Here is a 22,252-nt window from a genome sequence, read left to right as displayed (position 1 = left end):
AAGAGAATATTTTTTTCTTTTGTGAGCCATTTGCAAGTAACTTGCCAACATAATATCACCCTGAGAATTTTAATGTGTAATTACTACAAATAAGGATAATCTGCTATATAATCACAATACAACAATCAGAAGCAGGATATTAACATCGATACCAACAATCTTCCTGATGACATCCTTTATAACAGTAAGAATCCAGGTGAGAATCACACACTGTCTTCAACTGTCAGTCATGTTTCTTTAGTTTTCCTCAGTTCAGAACCATTCTTTAGTTTTTCCTTGATTTTTCTGACCATAATAATTTTGATGATTACCGGCAATTATGCTTGGAGTTTCCCTCAGTTTGGGCTTGCCCACTATTTACTCATGAACAGACTGAGGTGATGTCTCTGTGGGACTATCACAGGAGAATGCTGCACCATTCCCATTGCATCCTGTCAGGTGTGCAGGATTTCAATCTGTCCAATTGCTGATGATAATTTTGATTATTCTGCCAGATTTTTCCATTATAAAGTTACTTTCCCACTTTGTAATTAATAAACATTGAGATGATTTATTATTTATCAACATATTTATTCATCAAGATACAGTAATGGTTTCCTATATTATTCGATGGGATTATGATCTGTTGCATAGCCAACAGATTATGATCTATTATCATTATTTATTTTAATGCTCAATTTTCCCAAAGGGAGTCAGTCAAACTGGATTCTGTGTCTTTTGGACATGTTCCTATTATTCCTTGAGCACTTCCTTGCTTTCTGGCAAAATAAAATGGTCTAAGATTATTTTATACTTTTCTTGTCCCAGCCCTGAAATCAGCCACTTCTCCAAAAAGCCTAGGTTTCTTTTTGTAAATAATGAGATTTAAAGGCCAAAATTGAGTGATGTCATCAAAAGGGCAACACAGGATGCTCCTGACTTTTCTTCCCCTCACAAGAAGGACAATTAACAATTATTCAAGAACAAGACACCACTGAGAATCCTAGAACATAGGAGTAGTGCTAAAGTACCCCCTGCCCCTGCACCACAGAGACCGAGACAGATCACATTAGAAGGGTAGGGGAGGCAGCTACACATTGACTGAATTGCCTCTTCCACAGACCAGTGCAGCACTATGCAGAGAGGTCTTTCCTGAGCCTCTCTGGTTCCTCCAGTGGGGAAAGAGAACCTAGGGAGACAACCAGCCACAGCTCTCCCCGCCAACCCCCAGCACTGTGAGTTGCTTTGCAGGAGCCCCTTCTCTGACTTCACACCACAGGGATTATACGGGAATCTGAGGGGCCAAGACAGAATAGAATGACATATTCAAATATTGAAAGAGAGTAACTGTTAACCAAGAGTTTTATACCCAGTGAAGCTGTCCTTCAGAAACAAAAGAGGGATACAGACTTTCCCAAACAAAAGCTGAGGGAGTTTATTACCACCATACCTGCCTTACAAGAAATGCTAAAGGGAGGTGTTTGAGTAGGAGGAAAAGCATACTAACTAACATCATAAAAACATTAAAAAAGAAGTATAAATCTCACTGGTAATGGTAAATATATTGTCATAGTTAGATTGTACAAAATGGTAATACTATAGTGCATAATTCATTTAAGACTCTAGTTTGTAAGTTAAAAAAATAAAAATAAATAACAATATTAGTAAAAATAACCATCACTACAACATAATATTTAAAAAAATGTAAATTGTAACAAAAATAACCTAAAATGTGAGGGACAGGAGAAGTAAAGGTGCAAAGTTGGTGAATTCTATTGAAGTTAAGTGGAATCAGTTTAAAATAGGGTGTTACCAGTTTACACTATTTTATATAAGACTCATGATAATCACAAAGGAGAATCCTATAGTAACTGCATGCCTACAAAACCACAAATAACAAGTCAAAGTACACCAATACCAAAGACATCAAAACACACAAAAAAGGTGGTGGCAGGACAAGAAACAAGGATCAGTGGATCTACAAAACAACCAGGAAATAACTACTAAAATGGCAATAGTAAGTCCTTATCTATCAATAGTAACTTTAAACATAAACTGATTAAATTCTCCAATCAAAAGACAAAGAGTGGCTGAAAGAATTTTAAAAAAATCCAATAATATGCTGACTATAAGAAACTCAAATTAGCCTTAAAGATCAAGACAGACAGAATGAACAGATGGAAAAAGAAATTTCAAGCAATGGTAACAACAACAACAACAACAACAACAATAACAACATCAGGGTAGCTATGTCAGACAAAATAGACTTTAAACTAAAAAGGTAAAAAGAGACAAGGTGATTATATAATGAAAAAAGGGTCAATATATCAAAAAGACATTACATTTTCCAGGATAGACCATACATTAGGCCATAAAACAAGTCTTTGCAAATTCAAGAAGATTGAAATCATACCAGGTATCTTCTCTGACTACAATGGCATGAAACTAGAAATCAACAACCAGAAGAAAACTAGAAATGCACGAACACATGGAAATTAAACAACATTCTAATGAAAACCAATGGATCCAAGATGTAATTAAAGGGGGAAATTAAAAAAAAAAAAAAGATTGAGGCAAATGAAAATGGAAACAACATACCAGAATTTGAACCGCAGCAAAAACAGTTCTAAGAAGAAAGTTTACAGCAATAAACACACTAAGAAACAAAAAAGATCTCAAATAAACAGCCTAACTTTACTCCTCAAGGAACTAGAAAAAGAACAGCAAAGTGAACCCAAAGTTAGCAGAAGAAAGGAAATGATAAAGATTAGAGAAGACATAAATGAAATGTAGAACAGAAAACAATTAAAAAAGATTAAACAAACTATTAAGTTGGTTCTTTGAGACAATAAACAAAATTGACAAGCTTTTAGCTAGACCAACTAAGGAAAAAAAAGCCCAAATCACCAAAATTACAAATGAAAAAGGAGACATTACAAATGATAACATAGAAATTCAAAAGATCATAAGAGGCTACTATGAACAACTATACGCCAATAAACTGGACATCCTAGAAAGAGTGGAAAAATTATTAGAAACATACAACTTATCAAGACTGAATCAGGAAGAAATAGAAAATCTGAATAGACCAATTACTAGTAAGGAGATGGAATAGGTAATCCAAAATCCCCCAATGAAGAAAAGCCCAGGGCCATATGGCATCACTGGTGAATTTTACCAAACATCAAAGAAGGATTAACACCAATGCTTCTCAAACTCTTTCAAAAAATCAAAGAGGAGGGAACACCCCCAAACTCTTTTTATGAGGCCAGTACTATTTTGATACCAAACCAGAAAAGAACACTAGTAGAAAAGAAAACTACAGGCTGATCAAAAAAATATCCTGCTGAATATAAATACAAAAGTTTTCAATCAAATCCTAGCAAACTGAACTTAACATCACATACAAAGGATCATTCACCATGATCAAGTGGGATTTACCCCTGAGACGCAAAGATGGTTGAACATATGCAAATCAATCAATGTGATGCATCACATTAACAGAATGAAAGAAAAGAAACATATGATCATCTCAATAGACACAGAAAAAGCATTTGACAAACTAAACATTTATTCATGATAAAAATTCTTAGCAAATTAGGCATAATTAGGAACATATATTAACATAGTAAAGGCCATATATGACAAACTCACAGCTAACATACTCAGTGGTAAAAGGTTGAAAGCTTTTCCTCTAAGAACAGGAACAAGACAAGTGTGTCTACTCTTATCACTGCTATGCAATATAGTACTAGAAGTTGTAGCTAGAGCAATCAAGCAAGAAAAATAAATAAAAGGTAGCAGAATTGGAAAGGAAAAAGTAAAATTGTCTCTTTGCAGATGACATTTTATATACAGAAAATCCTAAAGACTCAACCAAGAAAAAAAAGCTCTAATCAATGAATTCCATTGCAGTGTACAAAATAAAGTTTCAGAGGGGCGCCTGGGTGGCTCAGTTGGTTAACATCTGACTTCGGCTCAGGTCATGATCTCACGGTTTGTGGGTTCAAGCCCTGCATCAGGCTCTGTGCTGACAGCTCAGAGCCTGGAGGCTGCTTTGGATTCTGTGTCTCCTTCTCTCTCTGCCCCTCCCCCACTCACTTGCTCTCTCTCTCTCTCTCTTAAAAATAAACATTAAAAAACTAAAAAAAAAAAAAAATAAAGTTTCAGAATACAAAATTAACACACAAAAATCAGTAGCATTTCTATACACTAACAACACATTTTCTTAAAAAGAAATAAATTGATCCCATTACAGTAGTATCAAAAACAATAAAATATTTAGAAGTAAACTAAGGAGGTAAAAAAATGTCTACTCTGAAAACCAGAAGACACTGATGTAAAAAAAAAAAATCTAAATAAATAGAAAGACATCCTGTGTTAATATTGTTAAAATGTCAATACTACCAGATTCTATAGTTTCAGTACAATCCCTATCAAGATTCTAGTAGTGTTTATACAGAAGTAGAAAACACACTCCTAAAATTTATATGGAAGCACAGAAGACCCTGAATAGCCAAAGAAATCCAAAGAACTAAGCGGGAGGCATCACACATCCTGACCTCAAGCTACCCTATAAAGCTATAGTCCTCAAAACAGTATGGTACTGGCATAAAAACCGACAAAGAGACCAATGGAACAGAACTGAGAGCCCAGAAATCAACCCAAGCATATATAATCAATTAGCATTTGACAAGGAAGCCAAGAATACTCAATGGAGAAAAGACAGTCTCTTCAATAAATGGTGCTAATAATTGGACATTCATTCTTCCTTCTTTGAATTACCTTTCTTTACGTTCTCTATTCATTTGTCTTTTTTTGATCACCTTTTATTCACATTCATACGTGTGAGGAAAGATAAAGAAACAATAACAAAGAAGAAGGGAACATTCTTTCCTTGGCTGATTTATGCATACAAGAAACTGGTGCCCAGTACACATCATCAGACATGCTGCAGCATCTGGGGATACAGCAGTGGACAAAAGTGACAAAAGTCCCCACACTCAAGGACCTTACATTCCAGTGGAGATGACTGACAATAACCAAGATAACCAAGACAGGTGAGTTTCTTTACTATGTTGGTTTCTCCTTAGGTTTACACCAACCCTGAACCTTAGCAGTTCAATGGGAACAGAAACCACTGTCATGCGATACAGACTGTCCCTAAGCCAAGACTTCCAGATACAGCCTATGCTACTCTTCTGGATTTTTCTCTGAGGTCAACTGTTCTCTGGTGGGCAAACAGTCCAAGATAATCTCAACAAAGTAAAATATTAAACTAGAGGAAGTTACATTTTTTTTCTACTCGATGAATAAATGCATACCATTTATTCAACAGATTACATGTTTTCTCCTTTAAGAAAAATAACCATGATTTAAAATGATACGTTTCACATTACCAGTTAAGATTAACAACTTTTGTGTTCGAAACCTTTGAATCTGAGAATGTTTCATAGTTTACAGTGCAATACCCCATTAAAAATAAACAAAAAATCTGTTATGTTAATTGCATATTGATGTATTTATTTCATGTATGTATGTATGCATAATATAAATAAAAAATAGTGTTGTCTCGTGGTATGAATAAATCCAGTCAGTGAATAACATTTACACACAATGCGAAATCTTACTTATTGAGACTGAACCATTAAAGATTCTTAAAAGAAAACAATTTTTTAAAAAGAGGACACATAAGATAGTTGGTGAGGAATGTCTTAGCGACAGTGTATGTCCCTACATTTGCATCAGGAAATTCATACTGACAGAGAATGTAGCTGAGCATAATTTTACATGATCACATCATCTGCCAACCTAACAAATTTATAACCGTATAATTCTCACGTGGCTAAGTAACTTCAACTTTGAGTATCAGCCAGTCTCTTGTGATCAGTACTAACATCTATACTGTGTTTTCAAATCCAGTAGTAATGGCATTTCAAACTGCCTCAGCTTCAGAAATTGCTACCCTTTCCACAACACAAACTATGCTGCAGGTTTGCTTAGAAATTCCTTGTTGAAGAATCGTCTTGCTTCAACATTACTAAGAGAAACCGAGCAACGAGACGGATTCTGTCTTCTGTATTCAATGCTTTCAACTATGGCGTTCTTTATCACCTGCAAATAGAGGTAAAGTATGCATAATTAGTATTGCTCTAGCCCCCTGTAAGCATTTGTTTGGTCAAAACAAATATCTAATTGATCTTTTTAGTATAGTTTTCTTTTTGAAAGAGAGAGAGAAATCTCTGAGTCATGCATGTGTATAGTTAGCTCTAACATCCCACCATTTATACTCTTATTAAGCTCATATCCAGATAATCTTCCCTCCCCAACAAGAGAAAGCAGTATTCTGGGAATGTTCCAGATTTTGTGCTGATAAAATTGTGAATAAAACATTTGTAACCTGGTAAATGTATCCTTATTCTGGTTTTCTATGGGAAGGTGTCAAGAGGGAAGAAACAAGTAAATCTAGAATTTATGTCCTTTGCTGTTAGTGGATAAGCAGAAATGAGGGAACACAAGGAAGTAGAAGACTTTCTTTAAACCTACAGAGAAAAGAGGCATTGCTGAAGACCTGCCCTGCTTTCTCAGCTAAACAAGTACAGGGATAAAACATGGATGTCCTCTATCTAGAAAATGCCATACTTAGTGATTTTATGGATGATCACTATTTTTTTATTCAGAATAATCTTCATATATACTCAAATTAATGGTGACTATAACCTCTAAGAACTTCCATTGCAATTTTCATACTCTCTTCTGGTGTGAAGTTAACCTACTTAAGAACTTCTGGAAAGAAGACAAGACTTGGAATTTGGTTGAAGCGGTTGTTGCAGAGAATGGGAATGGGCTTTGGCAGAGAGGCCTGGCTCTGCTGCTGTTTTGGAACCCTGTCCAAATCAGGAAGACTCTATTCCCTAGGACTGGACTGTAGGATTTCATCTTAACCAACGAGGTAAAAGTTTGAGGGCACAGAAGAAAATCACAGGGATAATTTTACAATCCCCTTTATTCTCTACCCCAGGGACTGTTAAACAGCATTAAGGTATTATCTGCCTGTGTTTGAGCCCTTGGCCACAGGTAGGAAGCCTTGGCAAACTCATGTCCACAGCCAGTGTCACTGAGCAAGCCCAGGTCAATGCCTGAAAGAGAGAGATACTGAGCTGAGTAGTGCTAACATGTAACTAATATTCTGTGACTTTGTGTTGGGCCCGAAGGGCAGGCTCCTCTAATTCTCCAATGGTAACTTTAAACAACAAACAGTTGTATTCTGGAAAGAGGTATTTATCACAGAAATGGGACACCTTTATTTGCTCTATGATTTTTAAATTATATAGAGAGAATATATATAATAAAACATAGTATCATTTATGTATATTTAATTATCTTATGGGCTCAACTGTTACTGAGTTTTTTTAAGTAAAGCGGGTATTTGCTGACGCCATTTTCCCCACGAGTAAGGGAAACATAATTAATTCTATGGTGACAGAAGAGGCTTCAGGCCTGTGAAGGAGACCTTGACCAAGGACCTCCAGGCTCAATTACTTCTTGGCTATGTGAGGTCAAGGGGAATTAGCTTAAATCCTTGAACCTGTTTCCTCTTCCCTTCCTTCCTTCCTTCCTTCCTTCCTTTTCTTTCTTTCTTTCTTTCTTTCTTTCTTTCTTTCTTTCTTTCTTTCTTTCTTTCTTTCTTTCTTTCTTTCAAAAATATTTATTTATTCTTGAGAGAGAGAGAGAAAGAGAGAGAGAGAAAAGGGGGAAATCAAGCAGGGGAGGGGCAGACAGAGAGAGGGAGACAGAAGATCTGAAGTGCGCTCTGTGCTGACAGCAGAGAGCCCGATGAGGGGCTCAAACTCAAGAGCCGAGAGACCACGACCTGAGCCGAAGTCAGATGCTTAACTGACTGAGCCACCCAGGCACTCCTGTTTCCTCTTCTTTAAAGTGGGAATAATAATACTAACCTTGGCTTTTGTGGGGATTGGAGATCATTTATATAAAGTGTTTGGCACAATACCTGGCACGTAGGAAGCATTCCCTAACTAGCACCTATTTATTGTTGTTATTTTTAAACTGACCATGTGTGCGAGAATTTAGGAGCTTTAATTTGGATGTGAGGCTATAAAGTCTACCAGAAATAAACACACAAGGTATATCCAATTGTGGGCTTATTATATGGTAGAAGTCAGCAAACCAATTCTATCAAGTGTGTCCTACGTCTTCTTTTAGTAATCTCTCTGCCTTTCTAGATCTTATGTCAGCAAGTTTTCAGTTGGTTTCTCCTTCACCATGCCAGCACAAGACACATGAACCCTCGCTGCAGAGAAATACCCAAGTAAAATAAAAACCAATGATTTATTTTCCAAATACCTAAAAAGCTTTAAAATATAACAAACCACAGGGCACTTATACTAATAATGACTGCTGTCAATTCCTTTATAATGAATTCATAAACACGCAAAAATGAGCAGTATCAGTATCATGAACTAGTGGATTTACCGTAAGTGGACGTTGGAGGTGTTTCTAGAAAACAGGCCATTTTTATACAGGAAAATGAATATTTACATTTATTAACTGAAAATCCCAAATCACAGTTAAAATGCGCAAGTTGAACCACTAGGTGGCACATTAATACTATGAAGGCATTGCCCAGATTTTTCAGATGGCTGCAGAAGACAGCCCTTTGTTGTGATTTATAATTCTGTGATATAAACAGAAGAGACTAGACTCAATACTGCATCAGTTGCTAAATCCAAACTTTCTGGCATGATCCATGGTACGATCACATGTATCCAAAGAACTCTTAATGTGGATCCTTAGAAACTTAACAGAAGACCATGGGGAGGGGAAGGGGAAAAAAAAAGTTAGAGAGGAAGGGAGGAAACTGTAAGCGACTCTTAAAAACTGAGAACAAACTGAGAATTGATGGGGGTTGGGAGGGAGGGGAAAGTGGGTGATGGGTGCTGAGGAGGGCACCTGTTGGGATGAGCACTGGGTGTTGTATGGAAACCAATTTGACAAAAAATTTCATATTAAAAAAATAAAATAAAATAAATAATAAAAAAATTAAATTAAAAAAAAGGCCACCCCCCCCACAAAACAAAGAGGCAATATGCCATCTTTGAATCTTCCTATTTTTAAAATGGTATTAGGGGTAATCTTCAATAGTGTTTGTATCTAATTTCCTCTTTCATTCCCCTCTGAAATTCATTGAGATTCCAAATTCTTCCCTTTCATGTTATACTACAACAGCCCTCATCTCTCAAACCTCTCCATCCCCCTGCTCATCCCTAAGTATGACTGACCTATGTCATCCTTCACTTGTGCCATTCAGTACCCTTCAAATGTTGATCCAGACTCTAAATCTATGGCAATAAAGGCCAAGAATAAGAAAAGGAAACATGTTAAATGTGATCTTCTGCCCTAGAGGCATGAGATTAGAAGCAATCCACAAGCAAATACTGAATTCCCACAACAGAAAATGAAAAATGATCCCCAAGAGGAAAGTTATTGTATATTTTGAAAGAGAAATAAAAATTACAAACATAGAAGACTATGAGAAGATATTCTGGTCTAAATTACTATGAATTTGCCAGCAAATGCCTGCCTTTCCAAAATAAACTGAGTGTCATAGAAACAGGCACCCTATTAGTCTTGTCATTTTTGATCCCAGCATTTAGAACACAGAAGGAGAACCATAAATATTTGTCAAAGTAATGAATGCATGGAAAGTTGATCAAAACAAAGTTCAACTCATGGAGATAATGAGATGAATAGAAGGACATGAAGATTCTATAAGTGTGGTGGATGGACTGGGCATTCTCAGTAGAATTCTAGACGATCTTGTAAAATGGGCTGAAGATAGGAGATCATGGCATACATAGGAAACATCTGGGAATTGGCCTGGCAGGAAAGGAGACTATGTTTGGGAAACAGGAAAGAAGGCTTCTTGAGAAAAAGATGCTTCAAAAGTGAGGAAAAAGTGAGAAAAAAACCCCTGTGACCCCCATCTTGACTCCTCACATGATTGTGTGGCTTCCAGCAATCTGCCTACGTTATCCTTGACTCAGTTTCTTCACATATAAATAAAGATACCTACCTCATAGGCTAATTTTAAGTGTTAACTATTCTAGGGGAGAATATCTAGCTTATCTTAAACACTCAAAACTGTTTTTTTGTTCTTTTTATTTTGTACACTGTCATATCCTTAGTTACGAAAACAGTGCCTGGCACAGTAGATACCCAACAAATCTGTGTTGTGTTAATGAATAAATAAGATGGAAAGAGATTATAGGCAGCATTAAAGGTAGATGATTTGGGGCCTAACATATTAGGCCATCATATATAATAAGCTTCTAAATTATTTTTTTAACCTCTTTGTATTTTTTAAAAATATTTTAATTTAATTTTTTTTAAGTAGGTTCCACCAACGTGGGGCTCGAACTCACAACCCCGAGATCAAGAGTCCCATGCTCTACTGACTGAGCCAGTCAGGGTCTCCTAAATTATTTTGGAAAAGATAAAAACTTTAACTTGTAACTAAGTGCTCTTATGATGATGATGAAGAATTAAGTACCAGTACTTCTGGATACATGCTTTTCCTCATTTTAATTAACATCTAGTATTTTCCGCTTTAAAGAACTGTTTGCGAAAGAATTTTAAAAGCTCATTATTATGCATCATTGGAACATGTTGAATAAGTTGACACATAACCTTAGAATATGCCTACCAAAGTAATCAACTGAATGAATGAGGCTGTTTAACAGTGCATTTCCCTGTGGCAGTTAAATCAACAAGGTCCTGGGAAGGAGAGGCCATATTCCCTCCAGATCAAATTGGGGGTTTATGAGTCCAGCACGCTCCATGCCCAGGCATATAAGGTGTAGAGTTTCTGTGTGGTCAGAAATTCTGCCTCCAACCAACAGACCTGTGTCCTGCCACTTGCTCTCCTCTCCTCCTATGACATCAAACTCTTCAATAATTTCAGCCAGTAACTCAATGACATTTTAAAAATCATTCACAAAAACTTTATCGCATATTTATTTTAGGTGCCTGGCATCATGATCAATGTCTCTGGAGGACACAAGGTAAATAAGGCAAGTTACAGTTTTCAAAGGGTTTAAATTTATAAGTAAAAGTAGAAGACAATATGAACACTGATAATAATTATTATCATTATCATATTAATTGCTTCAATTTATAGTGTCTCTTACATGCCAAGCCCTTAAATTACATTATTTTACTTAATAATAATTTACTTAATAATATTTTACTGTAAGATATGTATCATTGTTTCTCTTTACAAGTGAGGGAGGCAAAATTTGGAAAAGTTAACCAACGTGTCCAAGATCACCCAGCCAAGAGGCAGCAAGCAAGGATTTGAACACCCAATTTGGTCTGACTCCAAAGGCCCTTCATTTCCATACCACATGTTTTGGTATAAGTCATTCTATGGTAGGTTTCTTAAAACAAACAAACAAACAAACAAAAAAACCCAGCACCCACCCCCGCCCCCACCCAATGAAATACCGCCATTGTAAAAGCACCGAGGCAATGTTCAGTGAGAAAGAATTTGGGAGGACTGAGTAAGTGCAGAAACCTGATGCTAATGAGAAACCCAGGCTGTTGTCACGATGTGAGCAGAAACAGAGCAAGAATTCTCTAACGGTGAACTAAAATTTAGCTTTAGCAAAGAAGGCCAGCTAGGATCTCTGGGAAAATAACCCAACAGAAGCATACAGCTGTCAGAGACAGGGTGGCCTTTTCAGAGTAAAAAGTTAAGCCAGAATGTTAATCGAAGATGAAAATTTGCCCCAAGCCAACAGTGGCCATGGCCACAAACTTGGAAACCATCTTCTATGGAGTTGGCAGTCAGGGGTCTGCATTAAAAGAATTTCTGTTCCTAGGGTCCACAACTGGCAAGCAACTGACAGTCCATGGGAAGTAAATATGTGCTGTGTTGCTGAAGTATGAATTAGTAAGCTACGCCATTCAGGTGGTGTGGGAATGAATGATTTAGCTAATGATTGAGTCTAATGAACTCTCCAGCATCCTGCCCTGGCAGTTTTATTGTTCTGTTTTATCATCCCTTATCAAGAAGCTTTGATTCTGATAAAATTTGTTTCCTTGGTTACAAGTGAGGGGTTGGGGGAATAGTCAAGAAAGAGATAAAATGTCAGTGAATACTGGAATTCCTACCCGGCTGGGTATGAAATGTACCCACGTGTACGTTCACACACACACACACACACACACACACACACACACACAGGAATCACTTGAACACAAGTCTCAACGGTCATAAAATTTAAGAGGAAGTTCACATTCACTCATGACCTCCCATTCCCCCCTGCCAATTTACTGCCTAGGCTACTATTACCTGTACAGACTTGTCTATGTTATTAATTCTGGGCATTTGCGAAGGTCTTGGGGGTATCTAGCATGGTATAGGATATAGATACACGTAGGTAAGATTCCCATTTATTGAGCGGCTTCTGTTTGCAGGTTATTGTACATACATCACCCGATGATTCACTATAGCTATTATAATAGGTGCTGTTACATCTGTTTTAGAGATGAGGAAACTGAGACCCCAAAAGTAGCTTATTCAAAGTCACACAAGTGGCCCCTTTGAAATCTAAATAAGATATAAAGCCCAAGGCCTTACTTCTACATTCTATGCCAGAAATATTCTTAGAAGCAATTTAAACCTGTTTTATTAATTAATGTTTGATGAGCTATATTTCAGGAAAGTTATTTTGGAATTCAGTCCATTTTTGCTTAGGCTTTTGCTTGTTCATCTACGTGTCAAACTACTTTTGAGAATATATAAATAGAACTGTATCATTCTTTATAGCAAATAGCTTAGCAGACTTTATATAAACCAGAAGTGAAAGCAATGAGAGAAATGTAGTTGTTTAAATTATATATCTATATCTATCCACTCACACATTCAGACTATATAGAGGTATGTAAATATGCAGATGTAAATATGCATATGTATGTGTGGGTATTCTTTTATTTTTCCAAGTCTAACAGGGTATTTACATATTCTTATATTCTATATTTTTTTTCCATTTGAGGACAAATGGTCAAGTTTAATGCATTTAATCCCAAGGAATACATAGGTTTGAGTTTGCTGGTTTCATACCAGATATAGGATTACTATGATATTACCCCTTAGTTCTCTTCTGACAGCATGGGGTTTTATAAAACACAACTCTATTTTGAGAATGTCTGTTCACCCCCTATAAGTTAAAAATTAAAATACTGATTTTCTCTTAATATTCTTTAAATTTTTACAATCACCACAGAAACAATGTAGCCTATGGATTTCAGATGTCCACTGATTGTAAGATAAAAGAAACAAGAAAAAGATAAATATATTTAGAAAATGATACATGCTATAAACTTTACTAAGCATGTTTGATGTGAATTATCACATATTATTCATAAGTAAAGGCTGACAAGAAACCATTTTAGAGTTTTAGGAACTGAAGCTTATTAGGGAAAAATTTCATGTTTATAAAAATTAAAGATACTGATTAATAAACGTATTATGGCATAACTGTTATAACTGTACACAATTGATCACCACTAGTCTCAGGCCAACTAAACACACAAGTGAACCAGACGTGCCAGAATTCTCTTAGTGCACATGGAACACTCATCCACATACTGTGCTTTCTTTGGCATCATTTGTACAGTATCCAAAAAGACTGGTAAGTCAGATAGGATACCTTTCCCTCTCCATTTAATACCTTTATTTTTCTTTTATTCTTTTTTTTAATGTGCAAAATCCAATTAGGCTACTGAACTTGGGCTTTCACAACTGATAGTAATTTATTAGACACTATGGTTTGGAACTACAAACCAACATGATTTCAGTTACACAACCACGTTCCTGAATGGTGAATTAGAGATTACAGAATGTCACATAGACGCAGAATCTTAGCAGCAGATTTATTGGGGATAGGAATGACTAATACTGAAGAGGATGACTTGTTGCTGAAGTTCCTAATGCAAAGCATACTTAATATCTCATAGGTGAAAAATGAGAAGGCTGTGACTGATGGCAACATTCCCAAGATATACAAAAATAAAGACGTTTAAAAGCATGTGAGTGTATCTATGAAAGCTCCTGATATTTTAGCAGATTAACTACACTTCTATTACATTCATTTTCCTACTCTTATATTTCCTTTTTATCACATTTCTTCCTACTTATAATTTATTTTATCATACGATGAATACATTAGATACTCTGGGAAAGAAGCTGAGAGTATTAAACAATCCTTCAATCAAATAATAGTATAAAATGTGGGCTCTGCCCAAAAGCAATCTTGGAAAGATTGCTTTTCTTATTTGTGAATTTTATAGGGTTCTTCTGGAGAGTAATAAAATAATTTACAAAAAATAAAATTGTACACTTTGGGTGGCATCATTCATAAACTTTATTTTTAATTAATTAAAAAGGTATTGCTATGTTTATGTGATATAGAAGTATGTGACACCATCAATGATCACAGGAGATACTTACATCAATGTTGTTCAGGGTATTGAAGTACATGAGATCATGCAGCCTTTTGAATGCTTGATTTGGATATTGAAAGTTGAAGGTTGAAAATGGTGATTCGGGGTCATCAAAAATATCAAAATCAGCTATTTCTTTCTCTTCCTTAGTTTCTCTTGGGATACCTAAATACCCAAAGAGTCTTAATTGGTGTGATTTTGAAAACTACAAAATATCTCTAAAACCCAAGAAATAAAACATACAAATAGCCATAAACATAACATTGGGAGCCCCCCACTGGGGTCATGTAATCTGTAGTACGCACTGTTTTGCTCTCACCCATATTCCCTGGGTCGGGATTTCTATGTGTTCTGCCTGGGCAACTTCCAATTGCCAGCAGCTGCATCCCTGTGCCTAAGGACTTTCTACCCCATCCTGCAACTGGGGAAGGTTGCTTTGCTCTCTAACAGCAGGATGTAAAGTCTGGTAAATAACACTCTGCCCCAGGCAGTAGTCAACCAAAGACACTAGGAAGTAGGATATAAATACTCCAGTTCCCTTGCCTATTGCTGCATGAAAAGGAAGGATGATTCTGGAGCATAGGCTCTATTCCTTTTCCTAGAGTATTCCAACAGGATCAAGTTCTCCTCATGGTAGCTGGCTTACTAACACATCTTTGCTTGTCTACCTTCCTTTATCACTTCCCCACTCCCTTACTAAGGTTCCCTAGTCCACCCAAATAAACCATCTGCCCTTGAATTCTTTCTCAGCATGTGCTTCTGGGGGAATCTGAACCAAGACATTATCTGTGTTCATGCCACAGGAATCCCCTACACAGCCTCTTCTTGAGTATTAACAGTGATAGAAGATTCTCTAGGTTTTAAGTACTCTACTGCTCAATAATTGAAAATGCCAGCCAATTCTTCCTTCTCTTGTTTTGAAGTATGACTCCTAGTAACCAACCCCCCACCCCGACTGATCTTTTCTTTGTCTTCCTCCACTCTCTGGAAGATCACTTTCTTTTCCATCAACCCCTGTCAAATCTTCCATGACTATCTTTTGTATCTTTCCGTTCACAACTGCACTTTCTGGTCCGAGGATAATATGATTTTTAGGCCTTGAGCATCCCGCTCGTCAATCTCTAGATCTCCTTTTTGTTAATCAGTATCTTCTAGGATATTGAAGAGTCTATAGACTCTGGATGTAGTAAAACAGGATGACCGTGCCTTGAACTTGATTCTCTTTTTCTACAAAAGATAACATGGCAACCTGAAATTACTAGCTATGTTGTATTATATTAATCCTGTGGTCACTTAAAGTTCTCAGAGTTTTTGCCTGATTTGTTCTGAAACAAGGGTTTTCTTGCATGGGTGATTTTTCAAAATATTTAACAATCCCTATGACAAGGGCACCAACCAATCAGAACAAACACAAGCCCAGGTTCTGGAGTAAAGCCCCAGAGACTTTTATTGATATGTTAATATATCAGTTTCTGAATTGTGAAGAACTCAGGGGATCTTGGAGTGAGAAAGAGGGGAAGTACTTGGGGTCTCAGGATAGTAGCTATTTATTAAGAGAAGGGAAGAATTCAAAATTTTAATAGTTGGTACAGCAAGTACCATTATGAAACCACTTAACATCAGTCTTGCTCCTTTCCCAGATTTCTACTCTACAGATATAATATATTCCCAACGTACCTGGTGCCTTGTAATTTCTGAAGTTGATGTTGGCCAGAACAAAGTGGATGATAGTTGGGCAATCTTTCTCAACGTCAGGATTCTTGGGTTTAAAGACATAGCATTCCTTCAGTCCTTCTCGATCAAACACATTGGGATCAATCTTTGGAAATGGAAGCTTGTTCATTCTGGCCCACTTTTCTGCAAGTAGAAGTTCCTATGGAGGAGAGGTAAAGATGCATTCGGGAATTTTCAGTTTTCATGTATTCAGTTGGTCTGGCCATCGTTCAATATTCATTAGGTGTTGACTGTGTCCTAGCAATGTGCTCCTTGCTAAGATGAATAATGACCTTGTTCACAAGAAGCTCATTAGTGTAAAAAGATACATAGTTGCCTCCAAACAAACTCGCTATTATGTTAATTCTTGGCCTCATAGGAGGCATGTGAAAATTTACTGATGGACTGAACTGAATGAAATTATATTGATGTAATTGCCATAGGAAAAAAATATTAGGGCTCTGGTTATCTATAACCCTTCAGAGTCAAAGATCTGAAGAAGCTAAATGAGGAACACTCTATTACTGAATTCTTACCTGTATCTTCTTAACACAACCAATTAAAATTAATAAATTTCATGTATGCTAACATATCTGAATTACTCTGAATCAGCTTTTTTAAATCTTCTGTTTATAAAAATATTTTAGCTTCTGGCCTCAGAATGCTATTAAATGTGTAGTGGCCAAGAGTGGGCCAGACAGGGAAACCAAACATTTAGTTAGTGGGTGTCGCAATGGTGTGATTGTTTCCACATATTAGCTCCCTTCCTGATAAGAGAATTATACATTCCCACCAGAATGAGAAGACACCTACACATAGTCACAGCAGATGATTTGTAGCTGCTGACACGTAATGTGACCAAGGAACACATGTTTTTTTGTTAGCCACTGAGATTTTAGATTTGTTTCTGCATCAAGGCTGACTAAAGGGTGGGTAAGCGCACAGACATACACACACACACACACACGCACACAGAGTGTTGAACTAGAAAACATAAATCAATATGGACAGATGCCATAAATAGGGCTTATTTATATTTAAAAATATTTTTCAATGTTTATTTTTGAGAGAGAGAGAGAGAGAGACAGAGCATGAGCAGGGGAGGGGCAGAGAGAAAGGAAGACACAGAATCCGAAGCAGGCTCCAGGCTCTGAGCTGTCAGCACAGAGCCCGACACAAGGCTTGAACTCACAAACCGTGAGATCATGACCTGAGCCAAAGTTGGACGCTCAACCGACTGAGCCACCCAGGGTCCCTGAACCTATTTATATTTATATACAGTTTCAGGGGGAGTGGGAAAAATAAGAAGCAGACTCTCAGTGGTAAAAGCACAGACTCTAGGGCCCGATTGCCTGAGTTAAAGCACAAGCTCTGAGCCTATGGGCATGTTTCTTAGTGTCTCCATACTCAATATCCTCAAATGTAAAATAAGGAAGGTAATAATAATAATACATATCTCCTGATTGCCATTCGAATAAAATAATCTCTGTACAGCATTTAGAACAGTGTCTGACACTTATGATTTGCTATACAAATGTTTGATAAATAAATGCCAATAAAGAGAGGAAAGAGGTGGAAGGGGAAAAGTGAGGAAAGAAAAGAGGAAAAAGAAAGAGAGACAGGTACAGTATTAGAGAAATTCTCATAGAGGTGAGGTATTAGGGAAATGATCACTGCAATCTTATTTTAACTACTCTGTGTCATCAATCACATCAATTGATTCGATGATAGTCATCAGTTGCAAATCAAAGCTCCATGCTAGGAGGTGGGAACATCACAGTGAATGAAACTCTTGTTGTTATGGGATTTATAGCCTGGTGGGTAAGAGATAGTGACCAAGTAATTCCTTGGGTTTAAAACTGTCGTAAACGCTACAGAGTCTTCACCATGAGATTTGCAGTGTATGTGGACTATTTCTTCAGAGCATACATTAATTCATTCAACCATTATTATCAGACACCTGTTTTGTTCTAGGCATAAGTCAAAGGCTGTCTTTGAATCCTTGAAGATTATAAATCAATGGGAAAGAGGAATAACAGATATTATAGTGCAATATGATAGAGGCAGCGAATGTGATGGATGGCTTCATGTGTGGGCTGTGCAGCCTGAAAGGCCAACCTCAAACAGAGACACCTTGATTTGCTACCTGGGTGGTCTGAGTCAAACTGCTGAGCCACCACAAGTCAACAGGGACGAAATTATTTTATGGGTTGAAGTATGTAGTGATATTCCCCTAATGGGAAGCATAGGAACCAACCAACCAACCAACCAACCAACCAACCAACCAGACAGGGACCAGGTTGTTCACTATCCCTGAAATAGTAGACTCTCAAACCCATTTCACCTCTATTCCTTCTGTTTCTTATTTCTCAGCAACTTATTTTCTACCACTGTGTGTAAAGTTTAATACTATTATTTTCCTCAGGATTGCTGTGATGATGAAATGAGGTAATGTATTAAAAAAAACTCAGTAATTTATATTTAACAGTATAACTTATAGTTTAAATATTTATATTTGTATATGTATATATATTTTTAATTGTAATTTTATTTTTAAAAATATTTATTAGTTTTTGAGAGAAAGAGACAGAGAAAGAGAGAGGAGGAGAGCGAACAAGAGTGGGGGAGGGGCAGAGAGAGAGGGAGACAGAATCTAAAGCAGGCTCCAGGCTCTGAGCTGTCAGCACAGAGCCCAATGTGGGGCTTGAGCTCACAAACCATGAGATCATGACCTGAGTTGAACTCAGACATTTAACCCACTAAGCCACCCAGGCACTCTGATATTTGTGTTTATATTTAAAATAGTACCTTAAATTTACATAAAAGTATACATTGAACCTTTCAGTACTCTTGATGCTTCTGGAATGTTGGGAATTTTAAGTTGATTAACTCTCAATGCCATTTACATTTTATTTACAAGAAATAAAAATTGGGGGGAACAAAGGATATAATGTATATTAAAGCAGTTATTTCATAAACTACTAGGCAAAATATGATTATATTTTACTGAAATATATATACAGATATACATATAAATTCTGGTTTGAAATTTGATGAAACTTTTATCACTAGCCCCTTTTTGCTCCCTGTTCCATTGAACTATTCAGTTTAGTTCTTGTCTGGCACTTTCACAATTATTCATTCAAGATTATTCAACACCAAAATAAAACCAAAAGTTCATACTGTGGATCATTTGCGTGAGAACGAGGCAAAAAAAGAGCTTTCTAGTGTTTACAAACATGACTCAGGATGACTAACTATGTGTGGATAGTTTCCTCTTCACAAGAGGAAAAGGAACTGTGTGAGGTAAAAGACCAAGCTATTTTTAGTTAGATATTTTATGCTGGAATCAGGAAGCGATTGAAACTTTCCCTTTCCTGATATGATCCTGCTGTGGAAAACGTTAAAATCCGATGACTGTAGAGATGGTGATTACAGGATGGAAAAACTACCTCCTCCCTGATGTCTCGTTTCTCTGTCAAGACTGAGAAACAATGACACAGTCTATGAGTAGAGCAGACGAGTTAGAAAAGAGTATTTTAGAAGAATGCCATGAGCAAGAACATTGCTGCTTTGCAAATTATGGCACTCTGCCTGAACTGTTTTCTACCACAAGTATCCATTTTGGTTGTTGGACACCTCACACTTCTGATTTCCATAGACTAATTCATGGCAAATTTACATACTACTAAAATGATTTTCTGTGGAGACAAAAATTTGTGAGTACCCTTCAAAGCAACACTTTGTAAGAAGTACTCATTTTTGAGCACAAAAACATTGTGAAGGATAAGAAAAACAGCCTAAATAAAATAGAAATATATACAAACTATAGTGTGAATGGCATATATGTGACATTTTATTTATTTTTATATGTGGATAAATATATATTTATATGTATTTTTAAATGTATAAATATATATTTGTATCTACTAAATTAGCTTTTCTCTAGAGGAAACGAGCATTTTCTCTGCCCAAACCTAGGATATGTACTTTCTATGATGTTTCTCAATATTTACAATCCATTTTTAGATTGGGAAGAGGTATGGAGTATAAATATGAACATAAATTGAATCTTAAAAAAAATGAACGAAGCAAGTAACATAAGATACAATAGATAGGGGTGCCTGGGTGGCTCAGTCGGTTAAGTGGCCAACTTTAGCTCAGGTCATAATCTTGCTGTTCCCGAGTTTGAACCCAGCCTACTTTGGATTCTGTCTCCCTCTCTGTCTGACCCTCCCTCCCCCCTCAAAAATTAATAAACATTAAAACAATAAAAAAAAGATACAATGGATAGAATCTACAGTTTAGAATTCACTATTTTCTGGTTATGATCATCATCGCTTCCAATAAAAAGCATGCTGGTATTAGGATCCAAGAGCTTTATAATGCAATGGGTGTGAAAGTAATTTTGTATATTTAATAACGTAGAGTATTTACATAGCACTTTACAGTTCTCTTTAGTTCTTCACCAAGACGTTACTATAACTTCACAAAAATACGTAGAGAAATTAATGTTGGGCATATCTGCTCATCAATAGGCATCTGATCCTTAATGACAAATACAGGTGTAGTGGGTTGAATGGTGGCCCTCCAAAACAGAAGTCCATGCGCTCTAACCTCCCACCCTGCCCCAGAACCTGTGAATGTAACCTTATTTGGAAGAGGGGTTTTTGCAAATGTAATTAAGCTGAGGGTCTCAAGATGAGATCATCGTGGGTTATCTGGCTGGGGCATAAATCCAATGACAAATGTCTTCATAAGAGACAAAGATCCTTATAAGAAGACACACACACATATAGGAGAGCCCATATGAAGACAGAGCTGAGATTGGAGTTATGCAGCAACAAGGCAAGGAAAGCCTGGAGCTGGCAGAAGCTGGAAAAAGCAAGGATGAATTCTAGCCATAGAGCCTTTGGAGGAAATGTGGCCCTGAGATACCTACATCGGTGATAATTTGTGATGGCAGCCCTAGGAAACTAATATTTGAGGTAAATCTGTAAATGCTATGTTTAATAATGGGTAGTTCCCTTTATTGGCCACAGTAGATCGATGCCCAGCAAGCTAACACTTGGACTGGCTTGGCCATGATGGTGTGACCCAAAACAAAGTCATGAATAAATCATATGCAGAGGTTTTCACACAAGGATCATGCCACAATGTTAACAAATAAATCAGGTTAGTGTGGAAAAATACAATTCTCTGTTTTTTTGTCAGTTTGATGGAATTTTGACCTTGAGTGAAATATAACAAGATAAAGCTAATTTAGATAAATTACTTTTATCATTGGTGAAAACTTGTTCATTTCAGACTTTCCTTTCTTCTCTTTTTCTCCTTCCCTCCTTGCCTCCTTTCCTTTCTCTGTTCTTCTTTCCTTTTATTTTTAGGAAAATGAACCCACTGCTCTGGGTTCTGCTCATTACGCATTTAAAAGGGCACTGAAAAACTGAGTTAGACTTATGTCCAATATATGGTAACATGATATAAAATAACATTATTTACGGCATAATAACTATTCTATTATTCTCCATAAAATTTAGTAAGGTTAAAAAAAATTTCTAGTAAACTCTGAATTCTCCTATATTCTTTGCTTGCTCCTTAAAAGAGCCAAAGCTTTCTTAAAAATGTTTTTCCTAAAATCAGTCTGTTCATTTCGCAGACTTGAATGTGAAAACACCCCTGGCTTATTTTCATGACCAACATTAAAGACAAACGCTATTAGAATTCTCCTTGAATGGACCCTAATGGTGAAATAAATTTGTATGGTATATATCTAAGTTATTATAGAGTTAACAAAAGACTCTTGACAAAATGAAACATAGAACTGATTTTTTCAAATCAGTAAGAATATTATTTAGAATCATGAGGTTCTTTATATCCAACCTACTATTAGGGTGTGTGCCTACAAATCTAAAACAAAAAAAAACAACAAAAGAAAACATAAAAACCTTCCAGTATTATTGACATTGACATCATCAGTTTTCAAGGCCAGTTACAACATAGATACGATAAAAACTGTGATTGCCTCCATCAAAAT

At 36.5% G+C, this 22,252-nt stretch overlaps 1 protein-coding gene across 5 annotated transcripts in view; it reads right to left on the bottom strand.

Annotated features, from left to right (window-relative positions):
• Positions 1-5,476: 5,476 nt before the first annotated feature.
• The window catches only part of PLA2G4A (phospholipase A2 group IVA), a 159,927-nt gene continuing 143,151 nt past the window's right edge, over positions 5,477-22,252 (bottom strand). For all 5 annotated transcript variants that reach the window (XM_019426657.2, XM_019426677.2, XM_053909207.1 and 2 more), the window contains 3 exons: positions 16,183-16,378; positions 14,513-14,670; positions 5,477-6,093 (listed from right to left, as the gene is read on the bottom strand). In XM_019426657.2, the coding sequence (XP_019282202.2) occupies positions 5,962-6,093; positions 14,513-14,670; positions 16,183-16,378 (486 nt within the window). In that variant the 3' untranslated portion in view covers positions 5,477-5,961. The remainder of the gene's footprint in view (positions 6,094-14,512; positions 14,671-16,182; positions 16,379-22,252) is intronic.

This window comes from Panthera pardus, unplaced genomic scaffold (assembly GCF_024362965.1).
Source record: "Panthera pardus isolate Hobbes unplaced genomic scaffold, ASM2436296v1 HiC_scaffold_21, whole genome shotgun sequence".
Taxonomy (NCBI): Eukaryota; Metazoa; Chordata; class Mammalia; order Carnivora; family Felidae; genus Panthera; species Panthera pardus.
The sequence above is the reverse complement of the archived record's forward strand: the minus strand, read 5'-3'. Positions and strand labels throughout refer to the sequence as shown.